The 16241-nt window shown below is 48.5% G+C and overlaps 1 protein-coding gene across 1 annotated transcript; it reads left to right on the top strand.

Moving 5' to 3' along the window:
• Nucleotides 1–15320: 15320 nt before the first annotated feature.
• LOC120684785 (glycine-rich cell wall structural protein 1-like) lies at nt 15321–15866 on the top strand. Its single transcript, XM_039966662.1, has one exon. The coding sequence runs from the start codon at nt 15321–15323 to the stop codon at nt 15864–15866; it is 546 nt and encodes a 181-aa protein (XP_039822596.1).
• Nucleotides 15867–16241: the final 375 nt, after the last annotated feature.

Genomic DNA, 16241 nt, shown 5'->3' with positions numbered 1-16241 from the left:
GCTCGAGCGAGGAGACGACTCTCGGTTCTTGTGAGCGGTGGATTAGCTAGTGGTTTTTTTTTTTGGGTTGGGAACAGCAGGAACTTGGGTTACGGAAACGGAGGGTATAGGGGGGCTTTTCTGGGTGGCCTTTCCGGGAGAGCACGGGGTCTTTTATAGGCGAGTGAAAGGCGGTTCGCTAGGGGAAAGGAAGAAGAAAATATCTCAGCGACGACCCGGCACAGTGTACGTGACAGGGCGGTCCCCTCAGCAATTGCCATCCTGTAGGTGCTTGGATGCGGTGCTCTCTGCTCTGCACCCTTGCCCCTGCACTTGCCTGTGTGACGTGATCATTCATGGGTGGCAGGCTGCTGGTTCTGCCTGCTCATCAATGCTTGCCCGCTACTTCATCTATATGGCACGGGTAGCATTAGAGAAGAGCGTTGCTGGATGCCTATTTCAGGATGTTACAAACGCAGGGAAAGGGAGGGGCACAGGCTAGGGGCAGGTCAAGAAGGGTGTAGGGGTGTTCACCTCGAAAGAAATAGGACCAAGATAGCCTAGGCGAGGAGATCGACAATGCTCTGTTCTTCAGCTAGAGGAGGAAGAAGAGTTCGGTCTGTGGCTGGTGTGCTCGGCGACGAGCTGCGGATGATGCGAGGCATCACGGTGCAGCACCCGGCTCAATTATTAGGCGGCCAAAGGCGGTTCGTGGCGAGAAAAATCTCGGCCGGCGAACTGCGCGCGGCGACGACGGCACAGCAACGTCGTGGAGTTCTGAGGCTGGGAGGACGGTTCGACCTGCAGTGGGGCACGGCTCAGGCGTGGATTGCGGAAGGTATCGTTGAGCAGCGCGAGCGACGGGGGCGGGCAGGCCGGCGAGCAAGGCTACAGCGGAGTGGGGGCACGGCGTTGGTCGGCACGGCGTGGTGCCGGGTGCAGCGTGCGGTCCCGTCGTGGCCCATGTCATCGGGCGTGCTTGGTGTGGGAGGTCCCGTCGTGGCCCATGTCGTCGGGCGTGCTTCGTGTGGGAGACAAGCAAGCCTGGTTTGTGAGCTCGTACGTGGAGTGGACTCAGTAGTAGCTCGAGCATGTGTGTGCTGCAAGGATTACTTAGCAGTTAATTATATAACACCTCTTATAAAAATAGTATTATTGTATCATTTTGCGTTGCCTGTTTAATCACAAAATAAGTTTTATCAAAATAGGGATGTTACACGCGCGCCCGCGGCGGCGTGCGTGGCCAGCAGAGGCACGTCCATTCTCCCTCCTCCCTCCCTTGCCGTGGCGCTCCGAGCTCCATGGCGCCGGCGGCCAAGCTCCACCGCGGGGGAGGACCGGCGGCCCGGACGCGCGGCGAGCGGAGCGGCAGCGGTTGGGGACCGGCGCGGGAACGACGAAAGGGGCCCACGCACGGCAGGCTAGCGTTTCACCCGTACCACGCTGTATATCCCGTGCGAGCCTCTGTCCGGAATAATAGCGTGGACGTTTGCAGTACCCGGTGCAGCAAATTTTCCGCTACACCGGTACTGAAAGGTTGCGTTTGTACCACTGCCAACCACGTGGCCATCCGGACAAATTCTATATACTAATATCTTCATATTGTGCATGTGCTAATTTAACTACTTTTTACCTATTGCACAAAATTTTTCCATCAGAAATTTTAATTTGATCCAACATATATCACTGATTTATGGACCCGAAACCTGTGTAATGAGAACCGAACAATAACACTATATCTGTATCTATCTATACCAATATTTCTAAAACACGTAATGTTTACATCTAAATTTTCTTATGTCATTGACAGGTGGGCTTTAGTTCATCCCGTATGCGAGTCGGCGACGACTCAATCACGTAGATCTCTACAAAATAACGCACAGACAACTATACGTATACGGTACTTATATATACCAACTTTGTCCATAGCAATGTAATAGCATATTTGCCTAGTAATAATATAAACAGACTCCAATACAAAAGAGAACAAGAAAATAGAACAAAATCCGTGTAGAAAAATCTATCGCAAAAAAATCAACCGTGATCCGCGCGCCTGCCGTTCGGTCTCGCTTTGCCTAGAACTCATACGATCGTTTTTCTGGGCTGCTTTGATTTTATCACGCGCTTGGTTTAGCGATAGCGAGGCTGGAGAGCTGCATGCTGATGTTGATGGGTCTTCGGTTAAAACGTGAAATCATGCATCGGCGGCTCAACAGCAGGAAAGGTCGTCCAGAGTACAGTCGCACAATATTTATAACGTAGGGGTTATGGACCGTGGCAACACATGGACATATTTGCTACAGTAAAATACAAATGAGCTCCATCAACTTGTAAGCTAGTACCACTTAGATTCATAAACTTTGAAGTGTATTTCTAGGTACATAAACTTATAATTTGTATTAGGTTCACAAACTCCGAAAGTAGGTACATTTCAAGATTCTAATTTTTGTCGCCTATGTCCATAACCCTTCACTAGCCTTCATGCACTAATGTGGCATCAACAAGAACCAACATGGTATCGTTGGTGGCTGGAGTTTCACAAGAAGGGTGAAATTCAAGCTCCAATTTCTAATGCAAGGGCATAGGGTGATAGAGGAGGTGATGGAGGACTTATTTTGGAGGTTATGGATATGGATTAGGGTTAGGGGGATCACGTGCTTCCATTGGACAGTTCTAAAGTTGAGGTCTAGATATGACCAAAGCCTGTATTATTTTTTTAGAACTATAACTGAAGGGGAGGTGTGATGACATCCGATCAACATTTGAGGGCGCATATGTGGACTGTGGCCATACGATTGCTCATGAATGAATCAATGAAGGAACACATGGAGTTGCTCAACCACAATAAGAGCCTACTCGAGGGTGCAGTATGGTTGGGACAGCGGCGATGAAATGCTTACTACAGAAACACCAATTAGTCCCCAACCCCTTCTAGTCCCGAACCGGGACCAAAGGGTCCGTGAGGCTACAAAAATTTGGGCCCCGCAGGAATCCAACCTGAGATCGCTTGCCTCGTGTACAGCTTCCTTACCACTCCATATACACAGCATATAGGACTCTACATATGGGATGCATTCCTTTAGTCTGGATTGGTGGTACCACCCGGGACTAAAGATGTGGGCTCCTTAGTCCGGATTGGAGCCACCAACAAGGACTAAAGGTAGACATTTAGTCTCGGTTGGTGGCTACAATTTGGTGTAAAGAGCCCTTTCGCCCCCTAGGCGTTGGAACCAGGTTAATGTCTATATTAGTCCTGGGCCCAATCCCAGCTGGGACAAATGTAAAGGATCAAAGACCCTTTCTGTAGTACTGATAGCATCACCAACAGCTGCTCTGGTGGCCATACATGCAAACGACAATGGCGACATGCTCTTACCTCGCCACAACATGCTCGTTAAAATGCAAGACGGAGGGAGGAGAGAGATGAAAGGAATGTACCCAGTTAACATGTAATGTCAGTGTTACATGTACATGTGGTAGAGTATGGACTTAGGTGACACAAATTATAAGTTTATAGACTGAAAAATGCACTTTCGGAGATTGTAGACCTATATTTTTTCAGTTTGTAGATCTAAGTAACACAACTTACAAGTTGATGGACCCAAAAATATGCTTATAGAGTATGTGGACCTAAGTGACATCCTCTTATAAGTTGATGGTCCTCTGGTACATTCTACTCTATTTGCAAGTAAATTTCTAGAGGATGTAAAGTTTTCACTAGAAATTTTGATTTGGCCCACAACATCACCAAACACTACTACAAAAAGGGTTTGTTGGGGCGGGTAAAAATTCATTTTTAGTGGTGGATGTTGCACCCGCCCCTGGTTTTGGCAGCTAAAAATGCTATTTGCAGGGGCGGGTCATAGCATCACCCACCCCTAAAAATATATTTTCAAGGGCGAAATGCCCTCGTCTGCCCCTACAGATCAAATAAAAAAATAAAAAAATTCCGAAGCCGCCGCAGCCCAGCATTGCCGCCGTCGTGCGACACGTCCCCGCGCTGCTGCTTCTGCGCCGCCGCCCTAGCCATGCGCCGCCACGGATCGGCCTCGCGCCGTCGGGGATCCGGCCCTGGGCCACTGTGGCCGCTGCAGCCACGCGCCGCCGCGGGCTCCCGCCTCCGCGGCCTCACGCCACCGTGGATCTAGCCATGCGTTGCCACGGACCCGCACCACTGTGGCCTGACGCCGCCGCGGATCTGGCCACGCGCCGCTGCAGATCTGGCCACACATCACCGTGGACCCGCACCGCCGCGGCCCTAGCCTCGCGTTGCTGTGGTCGTGCACCGGTGCTGCCTCGCAGGGAAGGGAGGGTAGGAGAGGGAAGTGGAGGTGGCGGTGCCTGCAGCTAAGTGAAGGGAGGGGAGGAGAGGGGAGTGGAGGTGGCGGCCCTGCAGCTCAAGAAAGGGCTTGGGAGGAGAGCTACTGTGTGGGAGAAGGGGATAAGACTGAAGAGATAAGGGAGAGAGGGGGACGACGGGGGTGGGTCTAGCGATCCTCGCTAGTTTGCTCCAGCCAATTGTGTGACAACTCACCCATTAGTGAGAGGGATCAAACCCTAAGTGATGCTAATTTGACATTTTGTTGACTAAGTCAACATTGGTCAACATGGAAAAGCTACTGCAAAGTATGTACTTTGCCATGAAACTATATTGGAAAGATTTGAATAATGTTTTGATCGCGTTTGGAGGCCCCAAAGTTTGAAGAAGCACCACAATTCAGCAAAGACAGACGATTTTGCAAAGTCTGAAAACAGTGGTAAACGGCTGAGTTTAGAGGTGAATAAAATAATATTTGATGTAGCCACTTTGTATAACATGTACTAAAATGGAAACTTGGATGTCCAGGCTTCACAGTGGTACTATTTTTTTATATATAAAATGGCAGAAAGTCATTTAAATTTGAATGCAAAAACTGGTAAATGGAATAAGTTTGCTGAATTTCTGAAACTCGTCTGAACCAGCCATGTTCAGAGCAAATTTTGACTATCTTAGAGGCAAAATTTGAGGAGGTGCCTGAAATAAGAAGTGTAGAAAATGTCAGGGCTACAACTTTCATTTTTGGCGATTTCAAAGTTTGGTAGTAGAATTTGGAGAAACAGAGGCTCCAAGTCTGGATTTTTCATTGAATAGCATCTGATTCAGAACAGTCAGTTAGCTACAGTGTTGCTCGAGTTTATCCCTTCCAGTGCACCGAGGGGATGAGTTACTTTCAAATATATACTGCTCGGATGCAGTTCACCGTCATCCTCCCGCCATCTTTTCCCCCAAACTGCACTCTCTGTTCCTAGCCGAATTCGTCGCCCTCATGCGTTCTGTTGGCTTCGCCCAGGAACTCTCTCACACTCACAAACACACAACGCCGGCGAGGGAGACGATGAACACAAGAATTTCCGGCGACGAACGCCGCGGCGACGAACGCCGCGGCGACGAACGCCGCGGCGACGAACACCTATATCTTGGCCTGTTATTTCACTGAACTTGGCAAAAGAAAACGGTGGAGTACAGAGGCTATTTATCAGCCAGGGGACACACACATAGGAGCCACGAACTCCCAGCCCGGCCATCTCGCCATGATTTGCACGATCCTACCCTCAACGTCATGCATGCTCGTTCCGGACGACTCGGCCACCTCCCGTGCTAACCGGCGCCTCCCTCTGCTCCTAACCTCCTCCTAGAATACTGCAGCCTGGACGCAACAACCATGCATCCGTTCTGCCCCAAGACCTGGACTCCGATTGGCACAACAACTCAACTGCACGGCGCCAACACACACAACACACACACGCACTAGCAACACATCCATGCATGACGTGTTTATTCCAACACGTTCTTGGTTCGATTCCTCCCATACACATCACCACCAGCCCTCTCTCGACCGATTCGAAGAGTTTCTAGCCCTGCCATTGACCACAGCAGCTAGCTCGCTGTCATCTTCTTCCTCTGGCCGTCATCGTGCTGAGAAGCTAGGTCGCCGGTGAGCTCTAGGTTCTCGAGGTTTTGGGTCGCGTTTGGGTAGCCTAAGAGGAAGGTTAAGGGCTGTGGATGGTGAGCGTGCTGGTCGCCGTGTTGGTTCCTGGACGGGGCGGCCAGAACACGAGCGCGCCGCCGTGGCCAAGCATGGCCGCCGAGGGGGGGGGGTGCGGTGCCGCGGAGCTTTGTGCTCCGGCGGTCCCAAGGCCGATTGATGGCTGGAATGGGTTTGTGGAGTGGAGGTGGTTCTCCTCGAGCCCCTTTCCTGCGCGGGGAGGCGCCGCCTTGGCCGGCCGGCGTCGGCCATGGCGAGCTGCTGCCGCCGTGGGCATTCCTCGTCGGGGAGCCGTGGGTCCTGGGGGATCTGGGGGTACGGGTGGCACGAGGAGAGGGGGAGCAGGGCCGCGGGCCTGGGGCTGGGCGCCGGCCGCCGGCGTGGCCGCTGTCGGAGCTGCTGCTCCCCTACCGTGCGTGCGCAGGGAGAATAGAGGAAGCAGGTATTCACCTGTTCCAAATTATAAGTCATTCCAAGAATCTTGAAGAGTCAAACCATCTCAAAGTTTGACCAAAATTATAGAGAAATACAAAAAATTATGAAATTAAATAGATATACTATGAAAATATAGCTAACAAAGAATCTAATGATACTTAATTGGTATCATAAATGTTATTATCTTGTGAGTTAAATACACCAGCGGCCCTCGAACTTGTCTCTAGGTAACACTTAGGTCCACGAACTCGCAAAATCGAAATCTGGCACCCTGAACTTATTAAGTTATGTCACTTAGGTCCATAACCCTTCAAGGGGCATGAATATATGCAAAAAAGCCCTTGAATTTTTTCATCTTCTATATCTACGTCCTCCTCATCACTATCACCTCTCTCCTCCCCCACAAGCGCCGTCGCTGCCGCCGGAAGCCGCCAGGAGCGCCGCCGTGGCACTGCGCTCCTCCCTGCTCCCTCCTCTGTGCCGGCGCACCCCTCCTCGCGGTGGAGGCCATGGCATGGCGGAGCTCATGTGCGGCCATGGCGGAGCTCGTGGCGGCGGCATGCTGCCCCCTCCTTCCTCCCTCCTCCTCCTCCCTCCTCCCTCTACCGCACCGAGCTCGTCCCATCTCCCTCCTCGCGCGCGCTACTCCACACCCCACACGCGGGCGCGGCCGCGAGCCCCGCGGGGGCTTGGGCCTGCCTCGCCGCCGCCTCAGCCTCACTCCTGTTCGCGGCGCCCGCGGCGCGGCTCCGAGCAGATCCGGGCGGCGGGGGAGGACCGGTGGCGAGCAGGGCCGGCGCGAGGTCCTCCCTCCTCCGGCGCGGCTTCCTCCGAGCAAGCTCCTCCCTCCTCTGGCGCGGCTTCCTCCGAGCAGCCCCCCGCCTCCTCGCCGGAGCACACGCGGACCGCCATGCCCGCCGCGAATGCCTCGCCCGCCATGCCCGCCGCGTTCGCTATGCGCGCCGTGTCTGCCTCGCCCGCCATGCCTGCCGTGCTCCGCGGTGGCCGCGCCGGCCTGCTCGCCACGCCCGCCGCGCGCGCTGCGTGCGCCACAACCGCCCTGCTCGCCGTGCCCCAGCACAAGCAACGGCGGTGGCCTCGCCCGCCGCGGCCGCCGCGCTCGCTGTGCGCGCCACGGCCGCCCCGCGCGCAGAGGACAGGGGCTGCGGGACATGCTCGACGCCGGGGAGCTCGAGACTGGGGTCACGACTGGCGGCGGAGGTGGGGGCCGCGGCGGAGAGGCGCGGCGCTCCTGGCGGCCTCCGGCGGCAGCGGCGACGCTTGTGGGGGTGGAGAGAGGTGAAAGAGATGAGGAGGACGTAGATATAGAAGATGAAAAAACTCAAGGGGTTTTTAGCATATATTCATGCCCCTTGAAGGGTTATGGACCTAAGTGACACCACTTAACAATTTCAGAGTGCCAGATTTTGATTTTGCGAGTTCGTGGACCTAAGTGGCACCTGGGGACAAGTTCGAGGGCTGCTGGTGTATTTAACTCTTATCTTGTTATATAATTTTGGTCAAACTTGCAAAACTTTGACTCTTCAAGATTCTTGGAATGACTTATAATTTGGAACGAAGGGAGTAGGAGAAAAGGGGGGCTGGGTGAAAGAAGAAAAGAAGGAGAGGGGGGTAAGTGAAAAGAAAAAAAAGGAAGAAGAGAAAAAGGAGAAAGAGAGAAGGGGTTTTGTGCAAAAGTTTGAGTTAATCTTGTTTCTTGTGCTAAAAATTTTATATTCATCCAAACATTTTGAAATAAATTTTATTACATTTCTTTTATCATTCTTTATGCAATAAAAATATAAAAGCTTTAGATTTTAAATGAGGGTTTTATTTGTTTAATTCATTTATTCTTAAAGGATTTAAATAACTATATAAACCCTTATTTCTTTTTAAAATAAAACTTGGATAATTCTTAAGTATTTAATAGAAATAATTAGAAATAATAAGAAATAGGAAATTAAGTTTTTTCCTAAGTTAAGCAACCTTAATTAAATGTTAAAATTTATTTAGACTTAAATATTTAAGGTTAAAATGTGGTTAGGACTTTTAAATGTGTTTAGGTGTTGGATTATAACTTTATAGGGGTACAAGGTTGTAATTCAATTCTTCCAAATGCCTTGCATTCATGCACTAACATTGCATCTCATTGCGACTAGAATCGGAAGTCGCGGACGTCAGCATCGAATACATCGAGCTGCCACCCGAGGGACCCGCAGGAGGAGAGGAGGTGATCGTGATCGAGCATGAACCCGAGCTCCAAGCCGAGGTCCCACCTCCCGAGGTTGATCAAGCCAAGCACTGGAGCATATACACCTACTAATTTCTTAATTATTGCTGTTATTTCATGTTATCGCATATGAATGCTTAAGTCTAGGAGTTGCTTGAAACCCATTTGATGCATGTTCAACTTCCTTACTTTAAGGACATCTTTGCGACCTTCTCAACTAGATAGATCAAACCAAAGTGTCTAAAAGAAACCCACACTAAAAGCAACCAAAGGTCCAGATATTACTTGAAGGTTCACTTGGTATAACAAGGCAATGGTTAATGTCGGGTATGGTGGTCGTTGAGTACAGAGCAGAAGAGGAGTTCTGACTCTGTACTCACTTCTAAAGAAAGAATAAGGAACTATGGTATATTTAACCTTGATCAGATGTTGAACAAATTGGTCATATGCTGACATATGGAACCAGTAAGTCCGGTAGCTTGGTTGACCTAAATACTTGAACCAAGTGTGTACCCCACCTGGTGTGGAAAGTTGGCGGGGTCGTAGCCTGAAACTCGAGTCGTGATCAGGCCCGACGGGGGGGGGGGGGGGGGGGGGTCCTTCATGGGGGTGCGAACCCGGGTCTGGGTATGCTTGGTTCAAGGTTTAGTATCTTCCTCGTGAAAGATTGCCGCGTGCAGCGTACCGGAAGCTGTACGTGACGTGTGCCCAGTTATCTTCTGCAGGATGTAAATTGATTCGAATCGCCGCAATTCTCGGATATGAATGTCGTTTGATCTCGCTTGAACATCGTAACTAATTACAATGCCACCGGTATAAAAGTTGTTGCTTGTGAACCTAGAGTTACCATGATGACTATGAATTAGGGTTATCTTTGAGTCTAGTATCGGTATATGAGTCTTGGTTTAGGAAGCTTCTGGTTTTGAGTCCAAATTTTTGAACCAATATACCAGTCCACTCGAAATAGTCTTGCATACCCCTTGATCTTATGTATTTATTTTTAGTTAGTTAGGTCAGTCTTGCTGAGTACCTTTTTGTACTCAATGTTTGTGTTGAAATGTTTTTATCAGTTCCGCCGGAGGAGCCTCAGGAGTAAAGCACCAAGACTCAGAGAGTATGTTGAGTCCATACCTCTCTGAATGTTTTATAAACTCGTTGTAGTATATGAACTTGTATGATAATAATCCCTAAGACTGTAGGTGTACTCTTTGAAAACTCTGTAGAATCGGTATGCATTAAGTTTGTTCTTATATTGTAATAACACTTTCCTAGTTTTATGTTCTATAATAAATGCCTGTGTGTAATATCTGAAGCTCTATGCTAATTGATCCCGTATGCATGATGATGGAACGGTTGTATGGTGGAAAATTCAGGTGAAGCCCAACCGACTATCAGATTTGAACCGTTTTAAGAGCGTCAACTGAATTACCCCTTGGGGGAATTATCGAATGCTCTTAATCCGGAATAAATTGGGCGGTTCCGCCACAAATGGCCTCGCAGCTGGCTCCGCATGCGGATCGCCAAATTCCATTTTTAGGGGGGGTGACGCCCCCATCCGTCTCTACAAATAAATTTTTAGGTGCAGGTGACTCCCCGGCCTCTACCAATGATTTTTTATTCTGTTTTTTTAAATGAAAACATATAGCAAACACATAAAAAAGTAAAGTTTTTGCCATAAGCCTACTGTGACATGTAGAACTTAATAAAAATATCAAAAACCAGATTTCAGCGTATATAAATGTTAAGAGTGTGAAACCATAATGTATAACTCACTCATTCTAGTATCTCATACAACTCAATGCTCACTTTGTGGTTTTCACATTCATAATCACTTTATACTATGAAATGTGCTTTTAATATTTTTTCTCTAGTTCTAATAGATCGCAATAGGCTTATGTTAAAAAATTTACTTTTTTATGTGTTTTGCTATTTTTTTGAATTAAACAATTTTTCGAAATAAATTTGAAAATCATTTGTAAGGGCGGGTGAGGGGGTGACCCGCCCCTACAAATGACATTGCATTTTCAGGGGTGAGTCAGTTGCTACAGTAACTCCGCTCTATTTGTAGCAACGGGTCAAATTTTGACCCGCCCTTAGAAAAAAACTGAGGCGTTCCTACAAATCGTTTTTGTAGCAGTGAAAGCTTTTGATGTTGCATATATTGTGTTCTAGTGTGCAGATGTGGTTTTAAAATGTTGACAATAACTACACAACAACATAACGTCCGACTGGAAATATCTCACTGGATGCCCGGGGTTAAAAGTGCCTTCTCCAGAAACTCATGTCACTTCAGCATCGGTAACACTGAAAGTAACTGCGAGTTACCAGATTTACTATTAATCAGTTCGTTTGGTGAAAAGAGTAGAAGAGCATGGCAATAGGCGAAAGATAGCAAGAGACAACATGTAAGTTAGGCAACCACATATACAAGAGCATGATATAGTATAAACCGTGTTCGTCCGCTAATCTTTTCTTATGTGTTGCGAACAATATCTTAAACCTTGTTCTAAATAGTCTTGTTTCTCCACACCCATAATTACCATGTAAAAGTTTTTTCCCATCACAAATAAGTCCATAAATCTGTCCAAAATCATTATATTTACTTTCACTAGCAGCATTCATTATAAATATATTATCACACACACATATATATATAGTAGCTCTATTTTACCCCTGGGTATAGAATAAACATTCTATACCCGAGCCGCACCGTCGCCCTCCGTGGCTCCGCCATCCGGGCGCGTGCCAGGCCCCGGTTTTCTGACGTCGTGCCCCACATCCAGTCGCATGCTGCAGCGCTTTAGCTGACGCACCGGCCGGTGCCGTATGCTGTGCCGACGATGGTATGGAATCATGCTCGGCGACGTTCGGCTCCCCACCTCCAAAAACCAACCTCCGGCTCGACATGTTTGACTGGTTACTGAGTCTCCCTTGCTATCTTCTACGATCAACAATAATGATTGTTTATTAGTAACAAAAAGTTATGATTACTGATATTACTATTATTTTCCTTGGTATACTTACCCTCAAATGAAAAACATGTGAATCGTAAATTCCATCTAGTAGCATTGCTTATTAGTAGACTTGAATATAATTTCAGTGATGTGTATACACGGAGATGGGTATCATAAGATGCTACTAGCGAGCGGGCAAATAATGTTCTTACTTAATCTAGCATGCTGCTGACTGCTTTTAGAAACGCAAACATTTATCCTCAGCTCCGCGGAAGCGAGGGATCGTCGTACTCCAGCGAGGGACTCGATGCCTGTTCTTACAATCGATTCAGACCAAGAAACAAGGAGAAGTGGACGTGTGCTTGCATCAGGCTTCATCCAGACAGGGCAACAGATGGATTTTACCATACCTCTTGTCGAGCTAAAGACGGGGACGCAGGTTCCGGCCACGGGGCGCTCGGATGGCAGAACCGTCGACGCGAGGTACTTGATGAACGACAGCAGCCAGCGTCGTGCTCTCCTCCTGGCGCTGGTGGGCAAGGGCCGGGAGAGGTCAGGATTGCTTGGTCTCCACCACGTCTGGCTGATTGCCTGGATTGCAGGGGCGCCGGCCCTCGCGTGAAGTGCCGGGGAGGGAGCTTCTGGCAGCGACGCCGGCGATTGCCAGATCCTGTCCGGCCTCTGCGAACACCAACGAGCGGTTCCGAGCTTTGATCTTGGGGAAGGAAAACCGCAACGTGGGGAGGAAAAACCAACGAGCAGATCCGTGGAAAACCGGACGGGAACCCGCGTGCCTCGGCTCCACGGGACGGTGGGGTGGGTTGCTTCGGGTACAGAATAAGCTATTCTATACCCTGGGTATCGAATAGTGGTGTGTGTATATATATATATATATATATATATATATATATATATATATATATATGTAAATATTATATGAAAAACTAGCTTTCATAATGAAACGAGTTAGAACTAGGACAAATCAAGATGGACATAGGATAAATATTATATGAAAGAGTCATTGCAAAAGGAAATAAACTGTTACAAAATAATAAGCATACATGCTATATGCATTTGTCACGCTTCACATGGTTGCTTCTTTCGCGGCAAATAAATAAATAAATAAATAAATAAACATGTTTAGGTGTGAATAATAATAAAAGAGGAAGAATCATATCTTCTGCTGACTGTTACCAAATCACAAAATTGTTTGTCTGACAGGGAAAATATTTATTCCTTACACGTTGCAACCGTTCCTGCTGAATTAATTGTTTACGTACCCCCACACACATTTGGATCTCTTCCATTCCACATGAAAAGAGATCAAATTAGAGGATTCGTGTGTTGACTGGTCAGTGACAGACTTGTACTAAAGAAAATATATTATACTAGGTGAATGGCCGTGCGTTGCCACGGGTAATAAAAAAATCATAAAAAATACATGAATATCCAAGATAAATAGAAGTCATCAAACATAATTTTCACACAATAAACAGATCATTGACCAAAGATAAATAGTAGTGCTCGAACATATTACCAGGACTATCATCAAAATACATGTCACGAATGTTGGTCAAATTTGGACTCATAAAAGGAAAATAATAACATATTAATGTTCAAGGGCAACTAAATATGCAAATAAATGTACAACAGAATATGAAAACATTGTGGACCTTTTTTGAAAAGAACTGTGTGGACCATATCATCCTATTGTTCACATTAAGATCCATCAACAAACAATCAGAGGATCATGTAAGTGGAAAAGAGGCTGGACTTGCCATTGTAGTATTGCAACTTGCAATGGAGCACATATTTTCCTGCAAGTGCATGGCCCCATGTTCAGTGATCATGTTCAGTGATACCTGCGACTGGTTGATTGAGATATAGGTGTTTTTTTGCATTGGCTGATTGAATATATGCTTCAGGAATGACAGGATCTATAGTAACAAAGTAATGACATCTATCAGTTCACTGAAATGATGCATCGTAAATTAGGAACGATCATGCCCGTGCGTTGCTACAAGCATCGTAAGTAAGTTTATCATAATACATGGATTTAATAGATGCATCGTAACAGGGAATAGTAGGATCCATAGATACGGTAAAAATAGAATGTTGGCCTTAACTATGTCACACAATTGTCCAGCAAAGTTAGGCATATAAAGTAGAAATGATATATTTTCATGCAGTGCATAATCACATCAAATATACCCCTTTATTTCATATACCCGATGAAATTCATGCCAAATGAGCAGAGCAGCATCCCTTTGTTTCACTCTATGTTTAGTCTCAGAATAAGGCTGAAATCTCATATTAGAAACCCCCGACGTGCATGCTACTGAAATGACACATTCCACATTAGAGAAAATCAGAGAACACACAACATTAGTACAGATACCTGGAACCACTTTGGATTATCTGGACTCTGCTGCGCGGCTAACACTTCAACAAATCCACATTGGGACGTGCCCTGAGCCTTCATTCTTGTAACCTCCAATGTTGCTTCCCTAGGCTCTTGACTGTGTCAGCACATAGATCTTTGAGATCTTGCTGTTGAGACAATTGCTGACAGGGATATCAATGAGCCTGTAGTTGGCACTGCAGGCTTGGCACGCTTGTTTGTCAGGGGGGGACAATCTAGTCCCCGCACCACCTCCAAGAATGATTCCAAGAACACTCTGAGGCAGCAATTATGTGGTAATTGCATCCAGACAAATCGATTGAACAAAAAGTGCATTAAATTTATGAGTAATAATAACAGAAGGGCCATGTAGATCATTTTCTGTTAAATGATAAATTACTCATTTGTAGATCATGTTGGATTATATGGAACCACTTCATATTTACCTACTTTTAGGTAATGAATGAAGGCTCAGGGCACGTCCCAATGCATAAAATTCCTGAAAACATGGAGAAATAGCTATAGTAAAATCATTAGGTTGTCTTTTGGCGCTCCACCGCACCAGTTTTGAGAGAACGTTGTTATAAATTACTAATGCTGGTATCAAAAGTAAACTTTTCCTGAAACTGATGCAAGGGAGGTTTTCTATGCTCCATGGGACCAGTTTGATAAACCCAACAAACCCAAAGAAACTGAGCTATTTTTGATTGTTCATGCAGGCAATGGAGAAAGACTCATTTGATGCCACCTTGCTAGCGAATAGGAGCTTATGCTGGCTGCTAGATGCTCAAAAGTCCTCGTGTTGCAGATTTTCTATGTGAAACTGAAAAGCTCCACCAATAAATTTTTTTTACTATACTTATTTGATAAGGGGTGGATATACTTATTTGATAAGGGGTGGATAACTTCTACCATCCTGATACAGGAAGGAGAATAGAATTGGTCACATGACATTTTCTTGGTGTTTCGATATTTCAATAGACCAATCAATTATTTTGCTAATTGATGAGTTCAATCAATAGCCGAACTAATTTGATTATCCACGGGGCACAAAACATCTAAATCTCACTTTTCCCATACCTCTGCTCATCGTCACAGTTTGTACTCAAGGAGACAAGGAGCAAATTCATCACCATAGAAATTCCTTGAACTGCTCTGCGTCCAAGTTGTGGAGGCACACTGAACCTGCAGAAACTGAAAACGAGAGGATTACAAGTAGCAGTGTCAGATCCATGAGAAAAGCCAGAGCAGGTACTCACACTTGACATCGAACGGGAGGGAGCTTGGGGCCGGAGATGATCTGGGAGATGAGAGAGGAAGGGAGGGAGCTTGGTGACGGACGGAGCCACGGAGGTGAGATGGGATCCAAGGGAGGGGTCGGGGGGAGAGCTGAGGCGCGGGTCACCGGTGGAGCGGGCGACGAATGCGAGCTCGTCACCGAGGCCCGTCGCCGCGCGCGCGACGTCCCTCCGCCCTGCCCCGGTCAGCCGAGCAGAGGCGGCGGCGGCGGCCACGCGCCATCGAGCACGCGATCCGGTGAGGGCGCGGACGGCACGGCGGGCGGGGCCGAGCGGCGACGCGGACGTCGCGTCCGGCGCGAGTGCCAGGGGCGGGTCGGCGGCGGATCTGACGACGGCGCGGCGGTCGGGTCAGGGCGGGCGGGACCGAGCGGCGGCGCGGACCTCTCGACGGAGCGGCAGCCAGGACGGCGCAGCGCGAACGACGGCGCGAACGACAAGGCGGCCGGGACGGAGCGGGCTGGGTCGGGGCGGGCGGGGCCGAGCGGCGACGTGGCGCCGGCGTCGCGCGAACCGGTGAGGGCGCTGGGCGAAGGGGAGTGAGGCTCCGCCCCAGCCGACCGAGCGTGCGGAGGTACCGGCGGGGGGTTGGATCTGCGCGGTGGAGGGGCCTTCGTCCGCCGGTGAAGTCGAGCGCGGGCAGAGCGCAAGGGCGGCAGCAAGGTGGGGGAGACGGCGACGGCGGCGAGGGCGGGGTTGGGGGTGACGGCAGCACGCGGGGGTGGTGGGGGGGGGGGGAAGGTCGGGCCGAGTGCGAGGGTGAGGGAGACGGGAAGAGATGGAACCGTCGGGCGAGCGGGGGAGACCGAGAGGCGGAACCGCGCGCGGAGCAGCGGACGGACGGACGGACGGACGAATCTCGAACGAATATTTGGATGACGAACCAAAAAAAAAAGTCATGCTTAGCCTCTTTTTAGT

This window comes from Panicum virgatum, chromosome 8N, assembly GCF_016808335.1.
Source record: "Panicum virgatum strain AP13 chromosome 8N, P.virgatum_v5, whole genome shotgun sequence".
Classification (NCBI taxonomy): domain Eukaryota; kingdom Viridiplantae; phylum Streptophyta; class Magnoliopsida; order Poales; family Poaceae; genus Panicum; species Panicum virgatum.
Note: the sequence above shows the minus strand (reverse complement) of the source record. Positions and strands in the feature narration are given on the sequence as shown.